The following is a 26,637-nucleotide window of genomic DNA, read 5'->3' as shown; positions in this document are numbered from 1 at the left end:
GAGATTGAGGAGAAGGCACCGCCGAGTCGCCTTCCTCATCGTCTTCATCAGCCGATTACCCTGAGAGGGTTACATGCCATCCAAGAAGTCGAAACTGGCAGAATGAGAAGCTTTCCGGGTGGAAATGCTTAAAATCTTTGACAAACCAGGTCATGCTCTGACCGTGCCCTCTGTGGAAGCCGGCAAGGAGAGGTCTCGGCCAATCGTTTGCATGCCCTCGAGCCTGAGTAAATGGCGTGATCCACATCGAGAGCCCTTGAGGCCCCATTCGGAAAAGTTATCAAAAGATCACTCGCAACGTGGAGAGAGGTCAAGGTCATCAACACCTTCAAAGCCCTCAGCGCCACTGCCGTCGATTAACACCCGCCGGGCCCTCGACCACTGTCAGGCCTTCAGCGCCTTCGACGCCACTGTCGATGCCGAAACCGTCGATGCTAGCTGTGCCAATTTTGTCAGTTCAGCCCCCAGTGTCTAGTGACCCTCTGAGAAAGGCCATAGTCAAAATGAAGTCGACGCCTTCAACAAATTCGAAGCCTCTGGGTTCCATACCAGAGAAAGTATATACTCCTCTACCAAAGAATACATTTTAAGTCCCTCACTTCCATTTTTGAGGAGGAAGAGCGTTCAGATGAGCAAGATGCCCCTTTCGGGTCCAGTATGGGACTCCTAATGTGCCTGAATGCCTCATTTCAGAGGAAAGTTGAATGCAACTTCTCTGTGATACTTTGCACAATGCTAGTGGTATTGACACCTCTCCTGAGCTCGAGTTCGGCAAGCCAGAACCAGGGGAGCATGCTGACTCCTTTGTACAGACAGCTCATGTCTAGGTTTGTTGAATATTTGGGCTGGTCTAGACCTCCAGCACCTTATGATCAGGATGATCTTACTGACATTTTGAACAGGGGTCCACCTACTGATTCAGTGTTACCTTTCTATGTGGCACTTCAAAAAAGGGTGTCCAGGAATTGGGAGACCCTGGAATCTAATCCGGTGGTTGATAAGTCTTTTACAGGAAAATACCGCCCCTCCAGTAATGATCCCGGCTTCCCGTCAAAACACCCCACTCCCGAGAGTCTGGTGGTTCAGGCAGCTACGGCTAACTCGAAACAGGTGGCACACCCTACCATCCCTCCGTATAGGGACGATAAGCGCGTAGATGGATGGGCGAGAAAGGTATTTTCTGCAGGGAGTATGGCATTGTAATCTGCCAACTCCACTTGTGCCCTTGCAAAAGTTTTGTTCACTCTGTGGGAGTGTATCTCTATGGCGGCAGAGCATATTCCTGAAGGGGATGAAAGGGACGGCTTCCTGACTATTAAGGACGGCAAGGAAGCCATGTGTGAGTCCCTTCAGTCTGGGTTGGATACTGCATATAGCATCAGCAGGTCCATGGCTGCAAGCACTGTGATGCGCAGGTTTGCGTGGTTGCAGAAGTGAGGTTTTGCACCCTATGTGCAGGCTAGATTTCTCAACATGCCATTTGACGGGTCTCTTCTTTTTGGCAGCAAGGCTGATGAGAGCCTTGAGAAGTTGCAGACCTCTAAGACGGCAACCAAGTCTTTAGGCGCCGCTGTTTGGCAACCTCAGCCTTTTCGTCCTAGCGGACAGCCTTAGAGAGGTAGATCTTTTCGCTACTACTCCTCATTTGGAAGGGCGAGAAGAATGGGCAGTCAAAGAGCCAACTAAAATGTCCTTGTGGTGGACGAGGTAGAGGTGCTAAACCAGCTCAAACAGCAGCAGCAGCCTCTTTGCCAGCCGCCTCTGCAACAGCCGCTTCAAAACCGCTCTGAAGGCTTGAGTCACAGCTCACCAGTGGGGGGGGGGGGCAGACTGTCTCAGCATCTAGAAGAATGGCGAGACATTACTTCAGATGCTTGGGCTCTGGAAACAATAGCCCACGGTTACTTCCTTTCTTTTATAAAGAAGCCTCAGACCAAATCCACTGGGGAAACACTCTTTGAAGATGCTGCATCTGCTCCATATTTCTTTATTCCCAAAAAGGACGGGGGACTGAGTCCTATCTTGGACTTGAGCAAGTTCCTAAGGAAGGACACATTCAAGATGGTCACTCTTTCTCAGATCCTTCAGGCCCTCCAACTTCAGGATTGGTTGGTGTCATTGGACCTTCAGGATGCTTATTTTCATGTGGCAATCCATCACAAGCACAGGAAATACCGGAGGTTCGCTGTTGGCGGCTCGCACTATCAGTTTCGAGTCCTGCCATTCGGGTTGACCTCCGCCTCGAAGGGTATTCACCGAACTGATGGTGGTGGTGGCAGCACATCTCAGGAGAGGGGGGATTCATGTCTACCCCTACCTGGACGTTTGGCTGATCAGGGCACGTTCTCCCGAACAAGCCTTGGATCTTCTTAACGTTACCTGCCACTCTCTACACCGGCTGGGCTTCTCCCTCAATTTCAAGATGTCCCATATGACACCTTCCCAACAGCTCCAGTACATCAGGGCTGTATTAGCCACATCCTTGGGAAAGTGCTCGCCACCCAAGGTGAGGGCTCAAGACATTCTCCCGATGGTAACGAAATTCCAGAGTGCCCAGAGTCTTCCGGCCTTCGAATTCTTAAGCTTGCTCTGCCTCATGACGACCTGCATTCTTCTGGTGCCAGAGGCCCGCCTGAGCTTGAGATCCCTTCAGTGGACTCTCAGAACACAGTGGTGCCAGTTCTCAGGACAGATGTCGGACTGACTTCAGATTCCACGCAGTCTCATAAGATCTTCTGTGGTGTGCCTGCGAGGAAAATATTCTGAAGGGAGAACACTTTGACAACCATGGCCGGAGATAACTGTAGTGATGGACGCCTCATTCACGGGGTGGGGCGCTCACGCCAATGATTTTACAATCAGCGGTCGTTGGTCTCCATTGGAGTCCAAACTACACATCAATCGTTTGGAGCTGAGAGCAATCAGACTAGTGCTAAAGGCTTTTCTGATGTCTGTATGGTGATAAAAAGGCCTGATGACTGACAATACGGTGGCCATGCACTACCTTGACAAGAGAGGAGGCGTAGGGTTACTACCACTGTGCAGAGAGGCAATGCAGCTCTGGTATTGGGCTATTCAAGAAGGAATCTCCCAATCGGCAGTTCACCTAGCCGGGGAGGAGAACACGGCAGCGGACGCTCTGAGCAGGCACGGCGCAGTCTCCCACGAGTGGGAACTAGCTCAGGAAGTCCTTCAAGAGATCTTCACCCTTTGGGGAACCTCTCAAGTGGATCTGTTCGTGATCGGTGTCAACCGAAGTGTGAGCTGTATTGCTCAAGGCAATTTCCTCCAAGAGGAGCTCTAGGAGACAAGTTTGTGGCGGATTGGGAATTCCAACTACTGTATGCGTTTCCTCCAGTCCCTGTATTTCCTCAGGTAATCAGGAAGTTGAGACTGTTCAGGAGCCACATTATCCTCATTGCCCCGAATTGAGCCAGGAGAACATGGTACCCGGACCTTCTGGACATGTCCATCTGTCCTCCGATTTGTCTTCCACAAAGAGAGGATCTTCTCTCGTGAGAGGAGGGTCCGGGTTCTCCATCCAGAGGTAAAAAATCTCAACCTTCACGCTTGGTTTCTGAAAGGTTGAGATATAAGGATTGGGACCTCCCGGATGACTTAATGGAGGCTTTACTTTCGGCCAGAAGGACAGCAACAAAATCTCTGTACCGTTGGTATAAGTTTTGCGACTGCTGCAGAGAAAAGAATGTTGATCCTTTTCAATGTACAACTCCAGATGTTTTATCCTTTTTGTTTGCATTAGCACATAATGCTCTTCAGGTTGGAACCATTAAGGGTTACTTGGCAGCGCTTTCTATCTTTAAGCGCTCATCAAACAAAGGCTCCTATTTCAAGATCCCACTGGTGACTCAATTTCTAAAAGGGCTCACAAATCTGTTCCCGCCATCTACTTTTCAGGTTCCAGTTTGGGACCTCAACATGGTTTAGAAATGTTCTGATGTGTGCACCATTTGAACCTCTGCACACTTGTCCGTTGAGGTTGTTAACCTTTAAGACAATACTGTTGGTTGCTATAACATCTGCACGTAAAGTGAGCGAGTTGCAGGCACTTTCTTTGAAGCCACCCTTTACTATATTCCACAAGGACAGGGTTGTGTTTAGGGTGAAACCCTCCTTCTTGCCCAAGGTAGTTTCAGACTTTCACATCATAAGTCATAAAATTGTGCTACCGGCCTTCTATCCTCCACCACATCCTAATAAGGAGGAGGAAAGGGTCCATAAATTGGATGCTAGGAGAGCATTAAGCTTTTATATTTCCAGAATTTCGAAATTGAGAGTGGACGACCAGCTCTTTGTAGGATAAACGGACCTTGTCTACATGGATCATACTCACTATTTGTGAATGCTACAGACTGGCAGGCAAAGACCCTCCTGAGGGCTTAAAGGCTCATTCCACCAGGGGCATGGCCACATAGACAGCCCTGCAAAGGGGTGTCCCTATTAGGAAATTCTGTGGTGCTGCCATGTGGTCATCAATACACACGTTTACTAAGCATTATTCTCTGTATACTTCCATGCTCAAGATGTTGCTTTTGGTAAGGCAGTACTTAACTCTGCCCTTTAAAATTCTGCATGTCTAAATTATTCACCCTCCTCCAATAAGGGATACCTCTTTGGGAGTCTGTCAAAGATGAGGAATACGTTGGAGGGCACAATCCATTCGAAGAACAAGTTACTTACCCCTGGTAACGTTCTTTCGACTGGATGTTCCAGGCAACGTATTCCTCTTCGCCCTCCCAGCCTACCCCTCTGTATAATTATCCATGCTATTACAGCTTTCGCTCCTTCAAATCTTAGTACGGTCAAACCTGTGGTTATGCAGGTAGTTTCTACTGAAAGAAAAAACAGAACTGAAGCCAACCGGTGCTGCGCGTGCTATATATACCTTCAGTGACATCACCCTCGAGACGGAGGACCTCGAGACATCGAGTCGACTGCATCGACGCACAGCACCCTCTGCCGAAAGTTATTTCTGAAATAACAGAAGCTGGATATCGAATATCAAAGATGAGGAATGCGTGGAGGAACATCCAGTCAAAAGAATGTTACCAGGGGTAGGTAACTTGTTCTTCCCCTTGCCTTTAGGCAGCTGCATTTGATGCCACTGTTGGATCCTTGCTAAGCCAATTTTCTTGCTTCCAGGCACATGGATAGAAATCTTTGAACATTATGCAGATAATCTGGCATAGAGTTGAGCAATCGCTTCAGTAGTAGTTTTCTGATACATCGGTCGCCCATTCTCACTAATCTTCACTATCAAGTGTTAGGTGGGTGAACTAGGGTTAGTTGGGTGGACTTGGGGCGCAGATTTCACGAAGGTAGGGATCAACCAGCCATTAAAATGTTAATATTTAACATTAACCAATAATTCTACCCCTTTCTTAATTTTAAGGTTTACTATATTACATATGAACCTGAAGGGGGGGTCTGTTCTGCTGACCAGTGGTCCTCCAACTTCACTACCATCACTACCATTCCATATGGCACTGTTCACCTTGCACAGATCGATCCCTTGCCTGATGAAGCCTCAAAGAAAATAACCTTTACCTTTTTGCTATCACTGTTCTTTTAAAGTATTCTAATGTTTAGATGGTGTGTGTATAGTATCACTATAATCTGTAGAAGAACATTATTTTCTAAAATGCTCCATTTAATAATGATCTCATTAAATTAAAATCCAATTAATTAGTATTGTTTTAATTTTCTTTTTTAATTTCAGGGCAGCAGGAGAAGAATTGAAGGTGAAACCATATTTGCCCAAAGACAAACAGTTTTTAATGACAAAAAATGGTAGGTCTTAATACATGGTTTTTAAATACCCCACAATTAGCGGCAAAGTTGCTAGAGCATTGAATGGCTGCGAGACCGGAAGTAATTTAAAGGTATCCATTGAGGTTTGAGGGAAGTTCACTTTTCCACGATGGTGGTCTCCCAACGTTTGCTAATTTCAGTTTCAGTAAGCAGGTTTTAAGAATGTTCTCATCACCAACCCCTGTCTTCAGTTTTTCTGGTTTTATCCAGATCTTCAAATGATAACCTCCTATTTCTCCTACAGCCCGAATCTCTGACATTGCTAATTAGCAGCTACTAACCGAACTGTCAAGTGCTTCTCATAGCTGTTTAAATTGCTCACAGCCCATCAAAGCACATCTGTGCGGACATGGTGTATGGCAACATTATGTTGCCTTGCATAATTGAGCACCCTCAAGCATTGCCTCTTTCAGACAATTGGTGTGGACTGAAATCTGTTTCCCTGCCATTCTTGTTTCTTAAACCAAATGCTGCAGCCCACGAGTCTAGCTTCTTCTGCATCTTCCTCTTTTATTTTCTGATTCTGAATTATTGCACAACAATTTAACGATGCATCTAGTGTCACACAAGCTCTCTGTCTACACCCAATCTTCTCTCTTTCTGTTCTTACCTAGTCACTGGCTGAGTCATCCCCCTATACAATACATTTTTGGATTGAAGGATTGAAACCCAAACCTACAACAAAGGAAAAGTGTCTTTATTTTAGAATTGTATATTTGAAAGTGCACATTTTTCACATATTCTGAAAGTAGCAGAACAAGCCAATCTCCTCCCTCCCTGCACCATGTCCCAAATACAAACACTATTCAGTGGTCATTGGTACAGGTGTTCCTTAACCTGTAAATGTCGAAACCAAGCAAACTATGTTCAGTTATGAAAGATTAAACATTTCAACCTTCTTGTATTAGGTATTTGTTTGAGTGCCTGACACACTTAAACTTGCTTTAAAAGGTACACTTCACATCACTTTAGTTGTTACATTTACACTGATGTTACCTGTTTCAGTCCACAAAGGGGCCCATTTATTTTCCTCATGTTTTTTCAATAGATTCTTGTGCTTATTCATGATTTTGGCATCTCCTGTAGCTAGGCGAAATGTTTTCTAGTGCTTCTCTTAATCTTTTTCCATACTTGAGTCTGGTTGGTCAAACACTAGCTTTGACTTTTCACAGCTATTTTAACATATTTTCTTCTTGAGCAAGAGACTTGGCATCTGGTCTTTTATTTTGGATTCATGATTTTCTACATGTTTTGCTGAGTAGTTTGACTGACCTCCTATGGTGGTGTTCATCAGTTTGCCGTTATCAGCGGTTTGTGCTATTCAAATTGTGCAGTCGCCTGTTTTTCTGTAGGTCTGCTGAGTTGCCATTGGTTCCCGGGATACCCATAGTACCCAAGAATTGGCTTAAAAAACCAGCATATCTTGTCGGCTTAGTAGAAAGCCAGGTGTTCTAGCTGTTCCGATGGGTTGAGGGAGAGAGTTTCCTAGTGAAATCTCTACTTATTATGCCGCTTGTAGAGAGACCTATGAGTGCTAATCGTTCATATTGTTGGCAATAAGTTAACAAAGTATAAAGGAATTCCCCAATACCTCCACTGTGTAACAAGGATGAAGTATCCATATAATGACATGGTTTCCAAGACACAAGGGAGCATATGGGTCATATATGGAAGATTTGCAAACCCATGTAATAATAAAAAGTTAACTGAGTGTTTTTACTGTTTTTAGACATACTGATGTACACATGATATCCAATCCTATGGGTATACTACTTGAATAAATACTTTTATCTGTCAAAAATCACACACTTTATCCAAGGAATAACTATCTAAGAAATTCCTTGGGGAGATCGCTCAGATTCTGAGTATGCAATGTGAAAAGCCTGTCAAAGCAAAGTTTTTTTTTTAGATCCAGGTGAAGCCTGGTTTTAAAGAAGTACATTTTAGTCATGCTATACCAACGGCTGTAACTTTCATAACACCAATGTTCAAATAAGTTAATATAATCTAATTTCTAAATGTGTCTCTTTGTATTTTACTTGTCTGATTTCTTGCTTTGGTTGTTTTGCATGTAGTTTTCTTTATTTTTCTTTACAATGTTTAGAAATGTGACTTTTATTTGTTGGTACATTGTGAAGTGTATTTGTTTTTTACTACGTGTGTTTTCATTGGTATTAAATTGTCCCTTTTTAAATTATTTATACTAAAATGACCTATCATTGATAATGATGACTGATATGCAAGGTTGTACCTTTTGCATACTACAAAATCATGTCTTTATGGTTCCAGCTTTTGCACTACAAACCTTTTCAAAGGATGGATCTGCCAGCAGACGCTGGGGTAATATTTGCCTTTCTTCTGTTAGGGGTCAGAAATGCAAGGCTGATTAGGAAATGCTTTTCTCACAAGTAGCCATTTTATTAAACAATAAGAGTGAGACAAACACCTATCTTTCCCTAACCGAACAATGGTTTCTCTGCCTGTCAAACTAAGGCTAAAGGAACCTGGCCTAATGTCTAAAGTGATCTGTCCCTCACACTCATAAATGCAACAAAATCATACAGGGATTATTTGGCTGTTAAAACTTCATAAAATAACAGTTCAATTCAAACAGAGAAATTATAAACATAAATCCTTGCAACCAGGGTTGAATCCCCTTCCACTGGATCAGTTCAGGATGGTTCAAACCAAATTTTAAAATCAAGAAAGTTCTTTTCAATAGCCAGGTTCCACTTGAAGTATAGCACAAAGTTCTGTACATTTCATATGTCCTTCACTTGGCAATAGAATTATCTTTTTTTCAAGTAAGACTTCTGACTCTTCAACTGCTGTTTGACAAACCAAAAAGACTGTGTCTTCATACATCAAGTTAGTATGCAATATAATTATTCTCTTCTCTGAAGACCAATCATCGTTCATTAAAGCACATTTCTTCTTCATAAGCAATACAGTATGTCAGGATGATTCCACAACAGCTCATCAGTACACATTAATGGATATACCACTGTCTTTCCACCACAACCTTCTACCACAACCTTCTACCACATTGTAGTACTTCAATGTATTGTCTTCCTGCTCCACTCGCCTGCCAGGACTAACCACTAAATGTCCCTTTCCTGGTATACTCGCCTGCCCGGATAAAAACTCCTACTTCTATCAGTACTTTGTGGTGAGGATTGTTTCAATCTTTCTACACTTACATCCTCAATGGGGAAAGTTATATCAACAACTGTTTCATGGATGATTCTTTTGACTTTCAATAACCACAAGAGGGTTATAACTTCTACAAGGATACAGTACATGTTGACATTGGCTCTCATACTGATTTTTTTGCCCGTGGCAATGCAGATTATATTTCTTTCCCCCTTGATGATTTCCACAAGGAGGGATTCTATTCTGACAGCTTTAAATCACATTCACTCTGGATAAATATTGTCCCCTTTTGGCTTTGACAAGGTTGATTACAATATTCTTTTTCACGCTGGTTAAATATTGTCCCCTTTTAGCTTTGATAATGGTGGTTACAATATTCCTTTTCACTTTCTTCTAAGATAAGTAGTGCGCCCAAATTGCCTTGTATTCAAAACTTTTCTTCTGAGCCATCCGTCTGTTTCAGAGCGCCCTGGGGTCACCTAACAAAGGCCAACTCACTGCTCTTTCTTTGCGACTCCGTTGGACCCGTTGCTCCTGTTTCTTCTTTCGTCAGGGGAACACGGGCATCTGACAGCTCTGGTAACTTTTCTGTTGGTCGCGCCTCCTGTAGTTGCAGCTGGCTCTGCTCTGCTCGTACTACGGTGACCGCCGGACACTGGAGCAGCACGCAGGACCAGGAGAGCTTCTCTCTCCCTCTGGATAGCAAGTTTCCGTACCGCTTCCCGTTCTCTGCATCCTACAGGATTCCCAACCTCTGCCACTTCTTTGACATGGCGTCCCGCTTCCAAAACGGCAGCGGCTCCATCTCCTACTTCTTCCTCATGCTTCTGCTGCTTCCACTGCTTCTCCTTCATGGCCCCCCACCTGAAAGGCATTTAAATGTTTAAAGGTCCCACTCAGTTGTGTGTCTTTACAAGCACTAGGCTGCACACTACAGTTCTGTAACCCTGTGCTCCTCTTCCTCGTCTCAGTCCTCAAAGCATTATGGGACTTGAAGTCCATAATGTTTATATTCTTTTTTAAGGTTATTCAAATTACTTTGTTTTAGTGATTTATAAGATATATATTTAGGGCAAGTTCTCAAAGGAATTAATGGTGGTTTATTGCTTTCACAATTCAAACGTACTGTAGAATTATGTCAATCAGAAGTAGTATTAATTTCCTGACTTTTACATATTTTAATTTTCCTTTTTACCATAGGGGTTTTCATACTTCATGCCTCGGTGAAATTTGATAGGGGAAGCCTTACTATAACAAGCCATCAGTTATTTAGGCCTTAAGGAACCTTCACCCTCCGAACAGGATAAATACTGTTTCCCCTGACTGAGTGCTCACATTCCCTTGATGGCCTTCCCCTCCCATGTGATCTAACTGGCTACTACCACCACGAAGGGTCAGGATCAGGTAGCGGCTGCCTTCCCGTGGCCACATAGGAGACGTTAGGCTGGGATTCTGTGAGGATTCCACAGGATTCATCACACTAAGCATCTTAAAAAGAGAAGAACTCTGAACCCTCATTGTATGAACCAAGTGACTTTTGTACAGGAAGAGAAGGGGACACCCGGGAGGTGGAAAAGTTCCCTGGAAGAACTAAAAGAACTTATTCAAGAAATCATGAAAAACTATGGCTGAGCAAGCCTATCCAGGAGAAGGGTCATTCCCCTGGACCCTTTTTGGTTGTTTTGTTTAGTGGAATGGTCCGGACATATTTGTTTTTGACAGAGGACGGACTATTGCTTTGGACTACGCAAACGACGATGAGCACCCTAGCTAGTTTTGTGTTAAGTAGGGAAAGCCCTTAGAACAGAGATAGATGGGCCTTTTTCTTATTGTTTAAATAAAGTTGTACTACTGACATGCCACCACTTGGTCCTCGTCCTTCTCTTGACCTACCGCAGTAGGTTGTTTGTGTGTAGTCCGAGGCGGGTAAAGTGGATCAAGACACCATGCAGGGGACTGTCTGAGGAGTGGAGTTCTGGACAGTTGGTGGTAGAATTTCTCCATAGGGGAGGGGAGGTAAGGTATTTGTGTGAGTGGTACAAGTTGTGTATACTGTGTAGCAAAAGGTGCAGGGAGATTTATAGAACGAGAGAGGGAAAGATGAAGATAGCATGGTAAATAGGAGTTAGGGGGGTGGGGTAGTGGAGAAAGAGGAAGGATGTATTGGGAGAGAATAGGGATAGTAGGGAGGGGTGTAAGAGGAGGGTTCGAGGAGAAAAATGCAGGAGGGAAGTGGGGAAGGGGTGCAAGGAAAAGTGAGTGTGAATATATTGATGGTGAGCCAGGCACCATATGCCTGAGGTAAGGAGTAGTAGGGGGCTGCATGGAGAGTGGATAGTAGTGCAACGAAGGGTGAGTAGTAGTAGTGTGGAGGAGGAAAGTAGGAGGAAGTAGTAAAATTGGATTAAAACTGGAACATAGGAGGGCAGGTGGTAGGGGAGAATCATCGGGGTGACAGAGGGGAGGAGGCAGAGGGACTTTGCCGAAATGGGGGACAGAGACTTAGGACGAAACAGTGGGAAGAGGAGAGTGAAGGGAGAAGGAAAGTTGCAAGGAAAACGACTTTAATCTGCACAATTACTCATTAGCAACCTGTGGGTGGGAGCCGCCAATCAGGAGGCTAGAAACGCAGGCTGATGCTCCTGATCCAGCACGCACACCAAGCTGCCTGATCGACGGCTCCCCAACTAGCCATCCCCCCCCCCACCGCTGCTGCTGCAACAGTCATTTTGACCTCCAATCTCCAATTACCTGTTTGCCGCGGTAGCGGTTGCTGCTGCAGCTCCTGCAGCATCTTGCCTTCCTCCATTTGGCCACCATGGAAACGGAGGAGGGTCTCTGAGTGGTACCCCACCTTCCTCAACCATGGCAGCCGTCTTTGCACAGTATTTTAATTCATTGAACAGGACTGGTTAGCGCTTTGGTAACCCAGGGTGCTAATGGCGTTATTAACCCGTTGAACTGACTATACAGGGGTAACGTGCAGGTGCCCCCGGTATGGCCCATGGAACCAGTTAGTTATGCCATATTAAAACCCTGGAACGCTCTTTGAAACTCTGAATTCTTATGCCATCTATGACACACACTTAGTTTGTCAAACAATTGTGATGAATTCAAGGTTGTCCTCTTTTTTCCCTGGGAGAACTCCCCCTATGTGGCCAGGGGACAGCAGCCACTACCTGATCCCGACCGGACCGGAGGGCGGCTGTATGACAAAGGACGACCTGGGGTAGCTCTCAGGGAAACCCAATGACATCAATGGAGGAAATCGCATATCCTCCTTTTCCCTTACAGGGTGCTTCCCAGTCCCCCATGCCATAATGTTATGTTACCCTCAATTCTCATCTCAGTATAAGGATGGAGTTGTCTGGCCATCAAATTCCCAGTAAGAAGATGATGTGAGCCAATGCAACAAGGAAGAGGCAAGGGGTGATGAGGATTACTCCCCAGATAACCCGATGTTGATCTCCCTTAAGTTATTTGAAACCTGATTTGCCGTCTGAGACTATTGGAAATGCTTTTTCCCACTCTGTGAATAACTTGCCAAACTTCCCTGTTAAATTAATTCGAAACATTACATCAACCCCTCCACGTAAATCATCCAACCCGCCCTCAAAAGGCGTTTTTTCAAACTCTACCTATAAAATAACACAAGTTGACGTTCCTCTTTCTAATGCTGAAACCACTGCCCCGAGGACCAGAAGCCTAGTCATGAGGTAGTAGTAAATTCTTTATTTTGGCTTGCGCCATTTACACAATAAACTCTCCATACAAACATACACAAATTAGACTCATTAAAACAAGTGATATTACAATTGATATCTTAAAATGTGCTGAAAGCACCTTAAGTCCTGCAAGTATAACTTAATTAACATTTTCTTTGCAAACGTCTAAATTAATCGGAGACATATTTACATAAATCGGTTACAAAATGTACGTTGACACAAGAAAAACATTGCAGTCGAGACTGACCTAATATTACAAATAAAGTGCCTTCTCAGCCACTGCCTTCTTAGAGCTAACAATTTCTTGCAAATAAGCAAAAAATGAGGTAGAGCCCCGATCGCCAATACCTAGTCTTAAATTGCCATGACATCCGACCCTTTAATGGCAAGACATTTAATCTTATCATAGCTAGAATACATCTTTGAATAGGCGATCAAATAGAACTCACTGAGACAAAATCTAAGTTGGTGAATTATTCCAAGAATCTGAATTCAGCCCATATGCCTATACTTGAAGCCCCCACTTCTTGAGTTAGGGCAAGACCTGGGGCACTCGGGCCCAGACCAAATAGCTTGCACTGATGAATATGATCAATTAACAAGCTGTTCACACTCCCCCAGATCTCGCTACTATACAAAACAGAGGGATGTATCTTTATTTCAAGAACCTGAATACATTTATCAAGGCTAAAACCACCATGCTTATACTAAAATCGCATCAAGCGACACAGGCGTAACCGATTTTTAAGTCACTACAAGTGTGCAGACCATGTGCATTTACTTGAGAATAGCACCCCTAAGTAGCACCTAGTAGCAATATGAATCAGCTACATTAACATTAACATTGTTGATAGACCAGGTCGATTTCTTTTTACTGGTATCAAAGACCACTATTTTTGTTTTACATAAATTCAAGCTAAGGCCATTGGCTTCGAAATAACCAGCTTCTTTTCTCGGACTGCGCTCAAGACCCTTTGGCTTCAAGTTTAGTAAAATTGTACCGTCGGTATATCGAAGGGGGTGGAGGGTACTTAACAAAGTTCAATGTTGGTGGAATAAGCCCAATGTTGGCGGAATAAGCCCTAACTGTGACGAGCCTGGCATAAAAACTGTGATAAAAGGGAACCTGGAGTGGTCTTGAGAAAAACCCTTGTTTCCAGAGGAAGAGGTAACCATAAAAAGAAACCTTTTTAAATTGATTAACAAAGTCTGCAAGAATGCTGTAAACAGTTATACTAATGAACTTGGACGTGCCGACAGGTCACCCACGTGATTGGGCCAGGCATAAGTCTGAGATAGAGGTCATTGAACTGGCCTCTTTTTAATTCAGTTTTTCTAAGTGGTAGGGCCAGATTAGTTGGAGAGTATTTTTGGAATAAGGGCTGTTTTCTTTGACAAGCACTATTAGTTTAGGTTTCTAGGTAGGGAACCTCCCTCGGGGGAGATGTGCTATCTGTAAGGGTGCAGAAGTATGAGTCTGGCACAATGAAAAAAGAAACCTATCTTACCCTATTTCTAAGAGGGGTTTTCCCTGCCTCAACTAAAAATACTACGTAGCCTGTCAGGATGTACAATATAAAGAGTTCACAGTCCTGTGTCAGAAACCTACAACCTATTTCCTGCCCTTACATTAAAAACTATACAAAGAGAGGTGAGCCTCCAAGAGTTCCAAAGAGAGTCTATATCCCGAGGGAATGCATCCATTCCCCAGGTTGAAATGTCGTTTTGAGGATAACGCAAAGTTCTGGGTTTAAAAGTTCTCAAAAAACACTTTAAAGAAACCTCTGCATTCCTTATTGCCCATAGTTGTCTTCACTAAGAGTTTTTCTTGGCTAGTCCCCAGGGGTAAGGGCCTCCTTTCCCTGGCCCTTCATGTACTTCTTTCCTTAATCTTCTCGACCAGGGGGATGACTCCCTCCCCTCTGGTCTACGGTTCACAATGTTAAGGGAATGTGGTCCTCCTAACATTCTCAGGTTTTGGTAGGTTAACTCTTAGGGAGGAAATGTCTCTTTTCTCCCCTGCCTTTCTTGGGCTTCCCTGGTTCACTGACCTGCTTTGGACTGTCTGTCGGATTCACGGTTCAATCTTCTGGTGTGGCTCCCAGACCCATATTTCTTTACTTCTTTGTCTCGTAGTATTTTGGGATCCATCTTACCCAACTACTGCCACGAGGAAGAAGGCTTATGAGGCTACTTGTCATGTGCTGTGGGTCCCAGACTCTTATTTATTTAGTCTTCCACCCTTTGAGATCCCACCAGCTGTTCCTGCCCACCCAGGGTGCTTACCAGCGTTCTCGGGTTGTTTGTGGTTCTCGCCGACCTCCTGCTTCTCGGGCTGCGCGTCCTTTGCAGACCTCACATACCAGCATCCTAGCTCGGCTGGTTGCCTGTGGCCTCTCTTGGTCTGCCGGTCTGTCCATGGCGGACCTTCCCAGGATGCCTCTGCCTACGGGTAAACGTCTCAGTGTGTGCTCTCCTGGCCTCTTCTCCTCTCGCCTTCAGACCTCCAGCTTCCTCCAGGGCGGGCTTCTTCTTTTGGATAGTCGTTTCTTTTTGAGATGTGACTTTCTCAGGTTTTTCCTGAGCAACTAGACTGCTCACCATAGTTGCTTCTCTTTGTGATCTTCGTGGTTCCTTGTTCCTTCCTGGTCTCAGTACTCCTCAAGTAGAACGTAGGACTTTCTGCCTGGTCTACACATATTGAAGTGTGGGGTATTGAAGGAGTTTGTGTAAGACAAGAGGTAGAAGGAAGGGTTGATGGTCTGGCAATACAGTGTTTTCTCTGGATAGTAGTCTCTGTTCCCACAGGGGGAATTACTCCCGTTGAGTACCCCTGACCCCCTCCCCAGCGGGACTATTGGATAGCAGCCTCACCTCCCTGGCCTCATGGGAAGGGTCTCCCGCCTGGGAAGCAAGGACGAGATCCTGTGATTCGTCACTTATCCCATAAACCCAATGAACCTGAGCCATATAGAAAAAAAAAGACCACGCACGCAGCAGGATAGGTTTGAGATACCTGTTATCTTAACTTTATATGCTGAACAGATTCTTTGCATTAACGCATAGCACAGCTCCAAGGCATCGAACTACGAGTACTGAGGACGACTCCTGCGATTGGTTTTTCAATGTGATATTCATATTGCTCCCGGTGTTGTCATTGTTTCTTTTTCTGAAAAATTACCAATAAAATTACCAATAAAACCAAAGTTAAAAAAATATATATATGTTTTGACATTAACTGCTATGATCTAAAGAATGCCCTTTTTGACCAGCCAACCTGATAATGGGTAATAACCAGAAGCATTGTGGGGGACTAGCTGAGATATACAAGCAGCAATGTGTTATAAAATACTGCATACCTCTCAAATTAAGTGGGTGTCTCTGCAGTAATCGACGTAATTGTTTGCTTAGCTATCAAAGGGCTGCTAGGCACAGGCAGCTGTTGAGAAGGTGTTGCTGATTAGGCCACCATGTATTGGAGGCTTGGGCTCTCCCTCCATGGATGGGGTATACAGGGAGATGCCATTCCGCCTCTTCTCCTCCATTGGTTCTAGCTGGCCAACAGCCTGATTGTGTGTTGGGGTTTTCTCGCTACACTGTTAGCAGGACACAGCAATCCAACAAAGAGGTACTGTGTGTGCTTCGGAGTGTGAAACATTCCAAGGCCAGTCTGTTCAGCCAGAGATTACAGCAGGAAGGACTCTACAGTGTTTCCCTGGTGTTTTCCTCTGGGATTGTGAGGTGGCCAGGATATTGTGCATCAGTCAGCGTGAACACCAGGGAATACTTCAATTTTTATTCATGCCCCATTGTTTCTTCCTGCATCTGCTTCCTGCACTGGTTTGTCTTTACTGAAACTGTCCCAGTGCCTTGCTCCTCTGCACTCCTTCCTCTCGTGCACACTTTCCCTCTGCACTTCTTTCTCTCATTCCCCCTTCCCTATCCTCTGTGTGCTCCCCTCTTTGTGCACTCTTCCTGTCAATCTCTTTATATCTCCCCCTGCATGCATCTCTGCCCCCCGACATTGTTCCGCATGCACATCTCATTCTCCAAGTCTCTCCTGTCTGCTCTCTTCAATCTTGCCTGCACCCCTCCACCCCATGGCTCCTATGTCCTCTGCACCCCTCTCTCATCTGCACACAATCCTTTCTGCACTGCACACCAACCTCCTTTGCTTTCTTCTCATCCTTGCACTCCTCACATACCTTTACTTCTCTCTTCTGCACCATATTTTGGTAAAGACTCCAGTTGCACCTTGCGTCACATACTGTGCAAGCTCATTAGACCAGAGAAAGCATCAGTGATGTGTATACATTTAAATGATTTGTAAGACAGCCCATTTTAAATATCTGTGTTCTGGCACCAGGCACACAGTAATTCCATTGCCTCACCTTAAGTGCGAGTAGAACTCGATGCTCTAGTCATGTGAGTAATTCTTCTTGTCTGTGAATTATGTCTCAACTCTGGGCCAAGAGGATAGCTCAGGGGCCTGGTGTTTGCCTTGGAAGCAAGGCAACGCAAAGCACCAGAGGGTTAAATCCCGGTCCCGCTCCTAGAGACTTGTCTCCGGTATTAAGTGCGTTATAAAAAAAGATTAATTAACTCTCTTTTCCCCGCAGTGCCATGCTACAAACGATGCAAACAAATGGAGTATTCAGACGAACTAGAAGCCATCATAGAAGAAGACGATGGGGATGGCGGCTGGGTGGATACATTTCATAATGCAGGTATTGCAATAAAAGGACTAATACTCATTCTGAATGTGATCTTTTAGTGTTTATTTTCTTTTCACTGTTGTGTTTCTCTGAACCACTGCACTAGAATGGTCTTAGCATCTGCACCTGCAACTCTACTTCCCATCACCCCATCAACCACCCTTGCTTGTTCAGCGACTCGTTATCTCCATTTCTTCCTACACCAATTTCTCCATCTTTTTCAGATCTGTCTGGAATATCCTTCACATCTCATTTGTCAGAAGAAGAACTCCTAGTTCAAGGTTTTCTTTTCAAAATAAAAAGGTTAAACTCCTAACTTAAAATATTTCTATGAGGGAAGTTCAATACCTAGCAAAACAAAACTAAGGATGGATGTTAAAGTCCAAAATTAAGTCTGAATCCTTTCCAACTAACTGGCCCTATCACTTTAGAAAACTAAAAGCAAAAAGGAGAGGCTTTGTACAGTAGCCTCAACACGGCTTCTGCTTGGCCCAGTTCATACGTAGATAGTTCATGGTCTACAAGGATTTCTCACTTCCAGCTAGTTATCTTTCCTGGTCTCTAACTCAAAGTAAAGATTTCAAAAGCAACTGTTTCTTGATGCAAAACGATCCCACTCTTCCACGATGATTTGATAACAGCAGCAAAAATAATTATTTTGCCTTTTCTTGCTTCAAGGTGTTGGGATTCACCAAAGTTCTGTAGTTTTGCAGTTTCCTTTGTATTTCCTAGCCTTGATTCAAATATTTGTCTGTTACTTTCTCTCCTTTCATAGGTTGCTTACATCCTCTGGTTTCTCAGGCTCTCATAACATAGATAGCTGTTCTCGGTCGTTATACACAGCATTTCTCTCAGTCCCTCTTTCATAGAGTTTTCTTACTCTCAGGTTCTGAAGCTCCTGTGACCATGATGGCTTTCTTAGCTCTTGTTCACAATGCTTGCTTTACTTCCAATTCCTCTTTCATGGGGTTTTTGCACATCCGGGTTCCTCAGGTTTCCGGAACCTTGATAGTTTTTCCAATCATTAATCACAAAGTTCGTACCTTGTAGCAGTATACTTTCTGTCAGGTTTCTTAGGCTCCCGTAACTTCGCACTCCCTGTTGCTTCTTGTCTCGGTAGCTACGTTCCAATGTGCGAATAGCTATGTTCCGATGTGTGAGGAGCTTGTGGACCCGCGCTTCCTCAGGAGTTCTGGGTTAGGCATCGGTTTAGGCATCGGTTCTAGGCCTACCGGTCCACCACAGCATCTTCATGGTTACGCCACCAGATGAGACCATTGTGTTTCCGTCTCTGCCTCTACTCTGACCGCGGCTTCTCGCTGAGGTATAATGCCAACTGGCAGGTGTTCGGTTTGCCGCTTGCCCGCCCTCCTTGCTGCCAGGGGCTCCTTGGCCCAGCATAACTCCGCCCCCCAGGACATCAATAATGCGGAGGCTCGCCTCTGCATAATGGTTCTCCTCAATTGGTAGGAGTATCTCTTTACCTTACAATCCATCCTCTTCTTATACAGGTCACAGGAATAAATGGAACAGTGTCTGTCATTGGCCTGGGCGTTCAGGCTGTGTTCAGCATTGCCTGAAGCCAAAGAGTTTGAGGAAACGTCACTATTCGGTGAATCCAAAATAATATCACAGGTAAGCAGGTTCTGTTAATGGTCTTTTACCTTAAGTGCCAGGCTATTATGCAAGTCTATGCAAAAAGGACAAGCATACTCGTCCTTGGCACTTATGGGGTTCATGGTGGCGTTCAGGCGAGATCCAGCATTACCTGAAGGCAAAGAGATAGAAGTGTCACTGTTTGGGGGTTTCAAACCCAAAGTAACAGTTTTTTAAAGTCCAATGTAGGCAGATGGCATGTTCTAGGCAGGTAGTTCCTTATCGGACTGGGAGTCCTTGTTCCTGAGAAGGGTCACACTTGCCCAGACACCTAGGGAGGGTCTTGCTGAGCAGGCTCACCTCCCTAGTCTCAAAAGGGGAGGCTTCCCCCTGGGAAGAAGGGACACATATCCTGGATTTGTTGCAGCAGATACAAAATATACACACACCCCCACCTGCTCATATGGTCATGCCCACATACACTTGCATATATATATATATATATATATAACACAGCACAAGATAATGATCATTATCACAGTCGATGTGAAGATCTTCTTTACATATGAGGACCTAAAGTTGGAAGCAAGGGTCTGTTTATTTCTTTACTATATTTATGTGGACAAAAGTATCTACTTGCGTAAATGGGAACATGCAGTAAGTCTGTTTGACCATTTTGTGATATAATTTACTTTCTGATGCTTGTGAATCTGCTTAGAATCACATGCTGTGCATATAGTCCGACATCTAGTGGTAATCGCAGAGTATTTCATCTTGTCTTTCGAGAATCGAAAGGGGGACTTCGACATGGGTGTGCTTGTAACATTATCCCTAATGTGTAGTGTACCCAAAATCCCTTGTGCGTCAAGGTCCCTCAGATTTTTTTTTTCCGCCAAGCTAGCTGGTCACCCTTTGCAGAGCTCATCCCTTGCAAAATTATAACTTATTTGTCCACGACTGTTGGTCGTTTAGTCTTTGACCTTTCATCATCGACTACATCTGCATCCTACTCTCGAGATGACTACAGATTTCGGTGGCTGGTGCTTCGGTCGACCACGTGGCCAAAGCCGTCTGGCCAGGCCTATGCAGTAAGAGTGGGGCCTCTGGGTTTTGATTCTTTGTAGAATGCATTTCCTTTTCCCCCTCTTTTCTTTTCCCTGCTGGTCTGGCTGTCGCTTCTCACCTCCGCTATGGAGAGGACTCCCTTTAAGTTTTGACCGTCCTGCAACGGCAAATACCCATAGAAGGACACTCACTGAAGGACGTTAAAAGATTGAGGGATGAAGTGGTGGGCGGCCTATGCCATGCAGGCAGAGAATGGTTCCCCCGCCGCCACAGGCGCCTCGAGTGGCGACCATTCAAGCGGCAGCCATGGCTCTGTGTAAAGGCCTTGACTTCTCTGCAGTACCATTAGGTTCTGAAGTGCCCGTCCCCGGAAGGCAGGCCACCGGTTCTACTACAGGGAGACAACATCCCGGCGATGGGTGTACACACGCATCACAGAAAGAAAAGCACACAACCCCACAAGCTTCCTCAATGGATTTGTCGAGGAAGCCAGACGCCAATGGGCCCATCGAGTTTCGATGGCACCTGCTGATCCCTATCAAGGTTGGACTGGCCCTTTCGGTCTTTCGGCCCGTGGCCGAACAACTTTGGGGTCCCCTGGGGCCGATTTTCCGGCAGCCACCTCTGGGCCGTTTTTTAAAAAAAAATTACAATGTAATTTATTGGCAGGCCTAGTGTGTGTGTGTGCACGCGGCAGCGCCATGGAGCAGCAGCTTGCGAGTCGCGAGTACTGTGGTTCACAGCAGGCCACCGGCTGGAAAGTCAGATGGGGGAGCGGGGGGGGGGGGGACGGGGTTGGCTGGGCCACCTGCGCCGCCTGGGCTGGGCAGCAGGGCAGGGCAGGGAGCCAGGAGGGAGGCGCCGCCGGCTGCATTGTCTGCAGTCTACTCTGCACACAATCATCATAGCAAGGTAACATTAGATTTTGTTACATTACCTTGCTTTGATGATTGCATCTGCATCATGCATGCATCATAATTTATGATGCATGCAGATGCTGGGCATAGCATAATTAAATTCATCACGGTCATTGGACCACGGCCGGCCGCCGTGCTGGCCGCCCCGGCCGCCACTGCAGGGGCCGGTGCTGTGCCGCCTTTGATCTATGGGAGGGAGGCAGGCTGAAGCAATTGCAAACACTAAAGCAATTGTAACACCTGCCTCCCTCCGAGTCCTGACCGGGCTGACCCTGTGGGGGGCAGGGCAGCCTGCCTGCAGGGCTGAGAGCTGGGGCCGGCACTGCCAGAACAGACACATTTCACACTAGTTGCTTCAACTTTGCAGGAAGTGACAACACATTGCACTTCTTTGCAAAGTTGAATCAACTTCAGTTGTGCCTGGGGGCTGAGGCCCTGGGCCGCCAGCATCACGGAACAAACAAGCCAATGAAAATTCGGCTGGGCCCGCCCAATAGACTGTGCCGGCCGCCAATTGCAGTATGCTGCTATTTCTTTGCTAATTGCCTTGGCCCTGGGCCTCTGACCCACCCTGGCCCTGGGCTTGGCATGATTTATTTGGGCACAACGCCAGCCAGCCAGTATGCCACTGAGGTAAGGACTCGTACTATTCTCGTAGGGGTTTGGCAAATGCAGGATGAGGCAGGGTCCACAGGGTGTCAAAGAACCCATTTGCGGTGAGTGACTGTGAATACCGTTTGTAAGCAAACAATAGAAATGCCTCTGTCGAGCCGAGCGCTTCTATTTTCAGCGGGTCAAAACTGCCGGGGTTATTTCCTGGCCCCGGCCCTCACAGCAATACCCTTTCCATGTGTGCACTTGCACGCTCTGAATTTTTTTTTAATGTATGTAATGTGTTTATATAGAGCACAAAAATGTGCTGGGCCTCCTGCGACAGGGTCAGTGGGTGACACTCGGATCCGACTGCATGGCACAGTGAAACCTGTGTTTTGAATTAATGTGCACATTTGCAGCAAGTGCGTACAGAAAGATGGTGAGTTTTGGTGAGGCAATATTGGATGGGTGGAGCGCGGGGATCTCGTTGCCCCCTAAATTTTGCAGCAAAAGAAGCACTGTAAAAATGGTTTGGTAAAAACACAGAAGAGACGCAACAAAAAAGTGAGTCTAGACTCTTTATACTTTCCCGTGCCCTCTCTGGATGCAGCTCACAGCCTCAGCACTAGTCACTCGAGGCGCTGAGTTTGCTACTGCGCTCCGCGAGGATCCTGGGGGCTCCCTTTGAACACGTCCTATGCAGGAGTTCACTGCAGCAAGCCTTTTTCCTCACAGGCTTCAGGAACTGTCGCAACATGAGCCATTTCTTAGTTTTGGCTATTAGATGGTGCTTAAGTCAGTGTCACTTATAAACCCAAAATGTCACATGAGAGTACAGCTATGAGGGAGATGGCATGTGAGAAGGCGTTTAGTTATTTACCCACCCATTGACTGCCCGGTGCCATGCTAACACTATAGCCGTTCACACCCGCCACCTGCCCCTCCCCAGGGCATCCATTTGAGCTTGCTCTTTCAAGCAGTAACATAAAACTCTAGTCCACACAAGTGCTATTGCTAAGCAGTCGTCAAAGTTATTGGCTTAATTTCAGTTTTAAATGTGCTCCTGATGCCAAAAAACTCTTAACCAGTTATGTCTTCAGCCACTTCATTTGCAAGTAATGTGTGTCCTCTCATCCATTCCATGCACTGAATTACTGTTAAAAACAAACATTGGCACATTCAACAGTTTGGACTTGTGTACAAATGGGCCTTAGCTGTGTCCTGCTGTCGCATGCCCAGGTATTTGCACCATTTAACCTGCAGTCTGGACCTCCAATTCCTGGTGAGCTGCAGGGGTACCCAGTGGCACCACCAGCTAGCTCAGTAAGTTTTCGCAGACGCAGCAGGGTTAGTTCTGATGGTGGACGTTCCTGAACTCCTGGTGGTAGTTCGCTTTTGCCAAGTGTGTTGTGTCGCAGCCCAATGTGCACTTTTTTTTAGTCTGGACCGCTCTGGTGATTCGGGTTCCCCCCATGGATGTCACCCCCCCCCCCCCCTTTCACGTGGCATGCATGATCTTAGCCAGCACTGACAGAAACCCAAAACCCATCTTTTTAACTAATGCCCTATCCCTCTGGCTCATTCCATCTTTATCTGAGCCATATAGCGCCTAGATGCCCATGGGCTTTGTGCGCTTGCAAAAATTGTCACATAAATAAATAAATAAATAAATAACCAAGCGATAGATGGGAGTACTTTTGCTATGATCTCAGATCAGAGCCCAAGTAAGGAGTGAGTAGCTTCTGTGGTACCAATTCTTTTTTTTTTAAATGTTGTCTTGTGTTTGTAGTTCTCTATTCCAGGTACTTTCAAAATAGCAAATGCAAACTCAGTGGGTTACAAGGGCCTCTAAACACTAGCTTGGGGCCCTGCTGGTTTGCATAGATTACGTTTTATACTGTATATACACTGTCCCTTGTCCTTGGTCTATGTGCCTCATTTTACATGTGCCCCAAGATCACCCGGCTCACTTTATTCATCCGGCCATTGCATCTTGAAAAGGCACTATGCAAAGCCCCTCCCCCCACCTGCACTGTATCCTTTCATGTCTATTGGAAATGACATCCCTGGGTTTAATAAATGATATCCACACACACCACGCTGGTAAAAACATGAGATGACTTGGCAATGCATTTTATGAACTGAGATTGACTAAACATTGGTGAAGAAAAAAATCCATTGTTACGTTTGGTTGCAAGTTCCTGTGAAACAGTGATAGAGGGTGTGTGTCTGTCCACTAGGTCCGCGTAAACGTGGCTTCTGTAGAGAAGATGTCACTTGTGTGTCTTGTGTATTGCCTTTTCCTGTTAGTTGATGTAATGTAATCGGGAAAGTTTGCCTCCCCCACCCTCCACTTCAACTTCCCACCCACCGTCTGCACCTAACCAATTCAATGACCACAAAACACACACGGAGGAGCAACAGCGTCCAGTAAAAGCCATTTGCAAGTTGCAACCGATGGGCAGGACGCCATGATGTGTTGGTTTAAATTACTTTAGACTGCCTGGGTGACTGGGGCGATTGTAGATTGGGAAGCATTTCACCCAGGCCTAGTAAAACATGAACAGGCAGTTGCCTGCCTCGTGTCAGAAGTGCATTTGCCACAGTCCAGTTAACATCCTTATCTCTGGACGGGGGCAACTGGTAAACTAACACAAACGGGCCCAAAGTTTCTAAAATAGAACGAAAGTCCCCCCCCCCCTTCTGTGGCCATTGCCATTTTGTTTGTTGGAAGTGTCCCCCCAGCACAGGTAAACACGGTGGCTTCTACCTGTACCTGGCACATGGGGAGGGGAGCTATGCAAATGGCCGTGGTACGCAAGTGCATAAACGCTCACCCAGCAGATGTTCTGTTGGGCACAGCGCTCTGTTGCCATTCGTACGGTCTCCAGGCGCTCTGGCAGGTTTGGAATTAGGGGTGCTTGAGGTTAGACCATACCCACTCACACTCTCCATGAGCTTTCTTTTTTCTTTTCTTCTCATTTCAGCCACAACATTGTGGCCTTTAATTGTGATCAGGTCCTTCTAGGTAGGCTGCACTGTCTGATAACAGTGTGCCAACGGTTGTTACCTAAGGTCACTCGCTGGGCCATTACGAGATTGTACAGCCCACCTGGAATGCCATTATCAGTTAATTACCACCTGGGGAGTTGCAGAATACCATTAGCAGGCAAGTAATGCGGGATGTATCAGTCAGTATAAACCCACATCCATTCCTGTTTCCTGTGCCTCTCCTGCAGTCTTCCATGTGTTTTGTTTTGGCTGGTGCCGTGGACACCGAATTCGCCCATCACAGTCCCTGCCCCACACCACCTCCACCAGTCCCTCACACCCCTGCAGATCATTCCCTCAGACACATACGCTCACTTACCTGCCACAGGTGTCTCTCTCTTCGCGCTACATCTTGGCCGCAGCTTCATGATTTAGAAATAGTAAAAAGACTGCCGCCCTATTCCTAACAACGGCTTTATTCGTTCATAGATTTTTTAGATGATAATTGGCCATGTGCGAAATGCACAAAGCTGATTCCGTGGCATAACACAGAACAGGCTTCCTATTATGATAATGATGTGTTATTTATATAGCGCCTTAATCCAAAGTGCTTTACAGAGCACATATTTACATACAATATCACCCAACCTGGGAGCAGCCATGACTGGCCTGTAGGACAATAGGTCCAGGGCCAACCAAAAACACAAAATGCTGGTGTGGGCCTGTTTTTTGGCGAAAGTGGGACCCTTATTGGCCTATGTGGGCCAGTTTGATGAGTTAACTCACACTGCGACTAGTAGTTTTGACCAGTGTTGCTGAATAAATATTCTTTAAAATGTACAATTTGCATGTCACTTTATCAAAAAGTTCCCCCTTGGTACTATTCAAACAGTATCACAAAAGGAATGAAAAGCCATTTGCAACTGCGGGCCACTTTTTCTTTGGTGCCTGAGACAATTGCATGGCCCAGTCTGACCCCGAATGATAGCTAGCCTTTGTTGCTGACTGTGTGCAGTTCGGAAGCACCCCACAGTGTCTTTGTCGAGGGCATAGGGGCATTGGTATCCCGAAAGGGGCCAGGGACAAGCAGTGATGTGTACGTTGGCTGTATAGTCGTTGTCTGGAGGGAGGGGTCTGACGTTACTCAGATGCAGTAGTTGTTCTTCGAAGAGTGTGATTGGACGTGAAGTGTTGGAGCACACAATTAAAATAGGGTGCCAAGGGCAAAAACCAGTGGCACAACCATTACACCAGGGCAACGAATTCATACAAGCCCACATCAGTAGCCCACAGTTTGGGATCCATCCGGATTCCTTCTGCCGCTACAGCCCTCTCGGTCTTGCCCGGCCAACACAGCACCAAACTTTCTGCTACTGCAGGAAATGTGGAACACAGGGAAGGCGTCTTTTGGTGCAGTACCTCATGCTTTATTTATTATTTTTTGTATTTATTTTGCATTTTTAAAGGGCTCACAACTGGCAATTAATTCAAATCCCTACCCAGATCCTTAGTGCATGTGTACTCTTGGTGCAAATAATGCTGTGCCTCCAAGCGGAAGCAGATAAGCGTGCGTCATGCGCAGTGCAAGCAGAAGGTAAACGCAGAACTGATGAAATGCTGACCCTTCCAGCTGGGATGGAGTGGGGGAGCTGGGACACGTTGGTATTTGACAAAGGTTTGGCAGAGGGCGTGCCAAACAGAACTTAACTGGTCTGCTGTTTAATCTCAGTTACCAGTTTAATGGTATCCACTACGTAATAATTGCTCATTTTACTATAGCTGATAGGATAGCTCAGTGGGTTGAGTGCTCGCTGCTGTGATGTGTGTGCGTGATCTGCAGGTTGCAGCTTCAAATCCCCAGCAAGGCCATCTCAGCCTTTCATCCTTCTGAGGTCGATAAATGAGTACCAACACAGGTTGGGTGATATTGTATGCATATTTGTTCTATAAAAAAGATCTTAAGTGTAAGTGCTATGCAATAACATTATCATTTGGCCTTGGATGTCTGCTTGCATTCACAGTAATTTGACAAAATGGTTATATACACAC

At 45.6% G+C, this 26,637-nt stretch overlaps 1 protein-coding gene across 2 annotated transcripts in view; it reads left to right on the top strand.

The window, feature by feature from the left end:
- The window catches only part of ATG3 (autophagy related 3), an 888,364-nt gene that overhangs the window by 237,803 nt on the left and 623,924 nt on the right, over positions 1-26,637 (top strand). For both annotated transcript variants that reach the window (XM_069636485.1, XM_069636484.1), the window contains 2 exons: positions 5,741-5,811; positions 17,330-17,437. In XM_069636485.1, the coding sequence (XP_069492586.1) occupies positions 5,741-5,811; positions 17,330-17,437 (179 nt within the window). The remainder of the gene's footprint in view (positions 1-5,740; positions 5,812-17,329; positions 17,438-26,637) is intronic.

This window comes from Ambystoma mexicanum, chromosome 7p, assembly GCF_040938575.1.
Source record: "Ambystoma mexicanum isolate Mex_15411 chromosome 7p, UKY_AmexF1_1, whole genome shotgun sequence".
Lineage (NCBI taxonomy): Eukaryota > Metazoa > Chordata > Amphibia > Caudata > Ambystomatidae > Ambystoma > Ambystoma mexicanum.
This window is presented reverse-complemented; position numbering and strand designations above follow the sequence as displayed.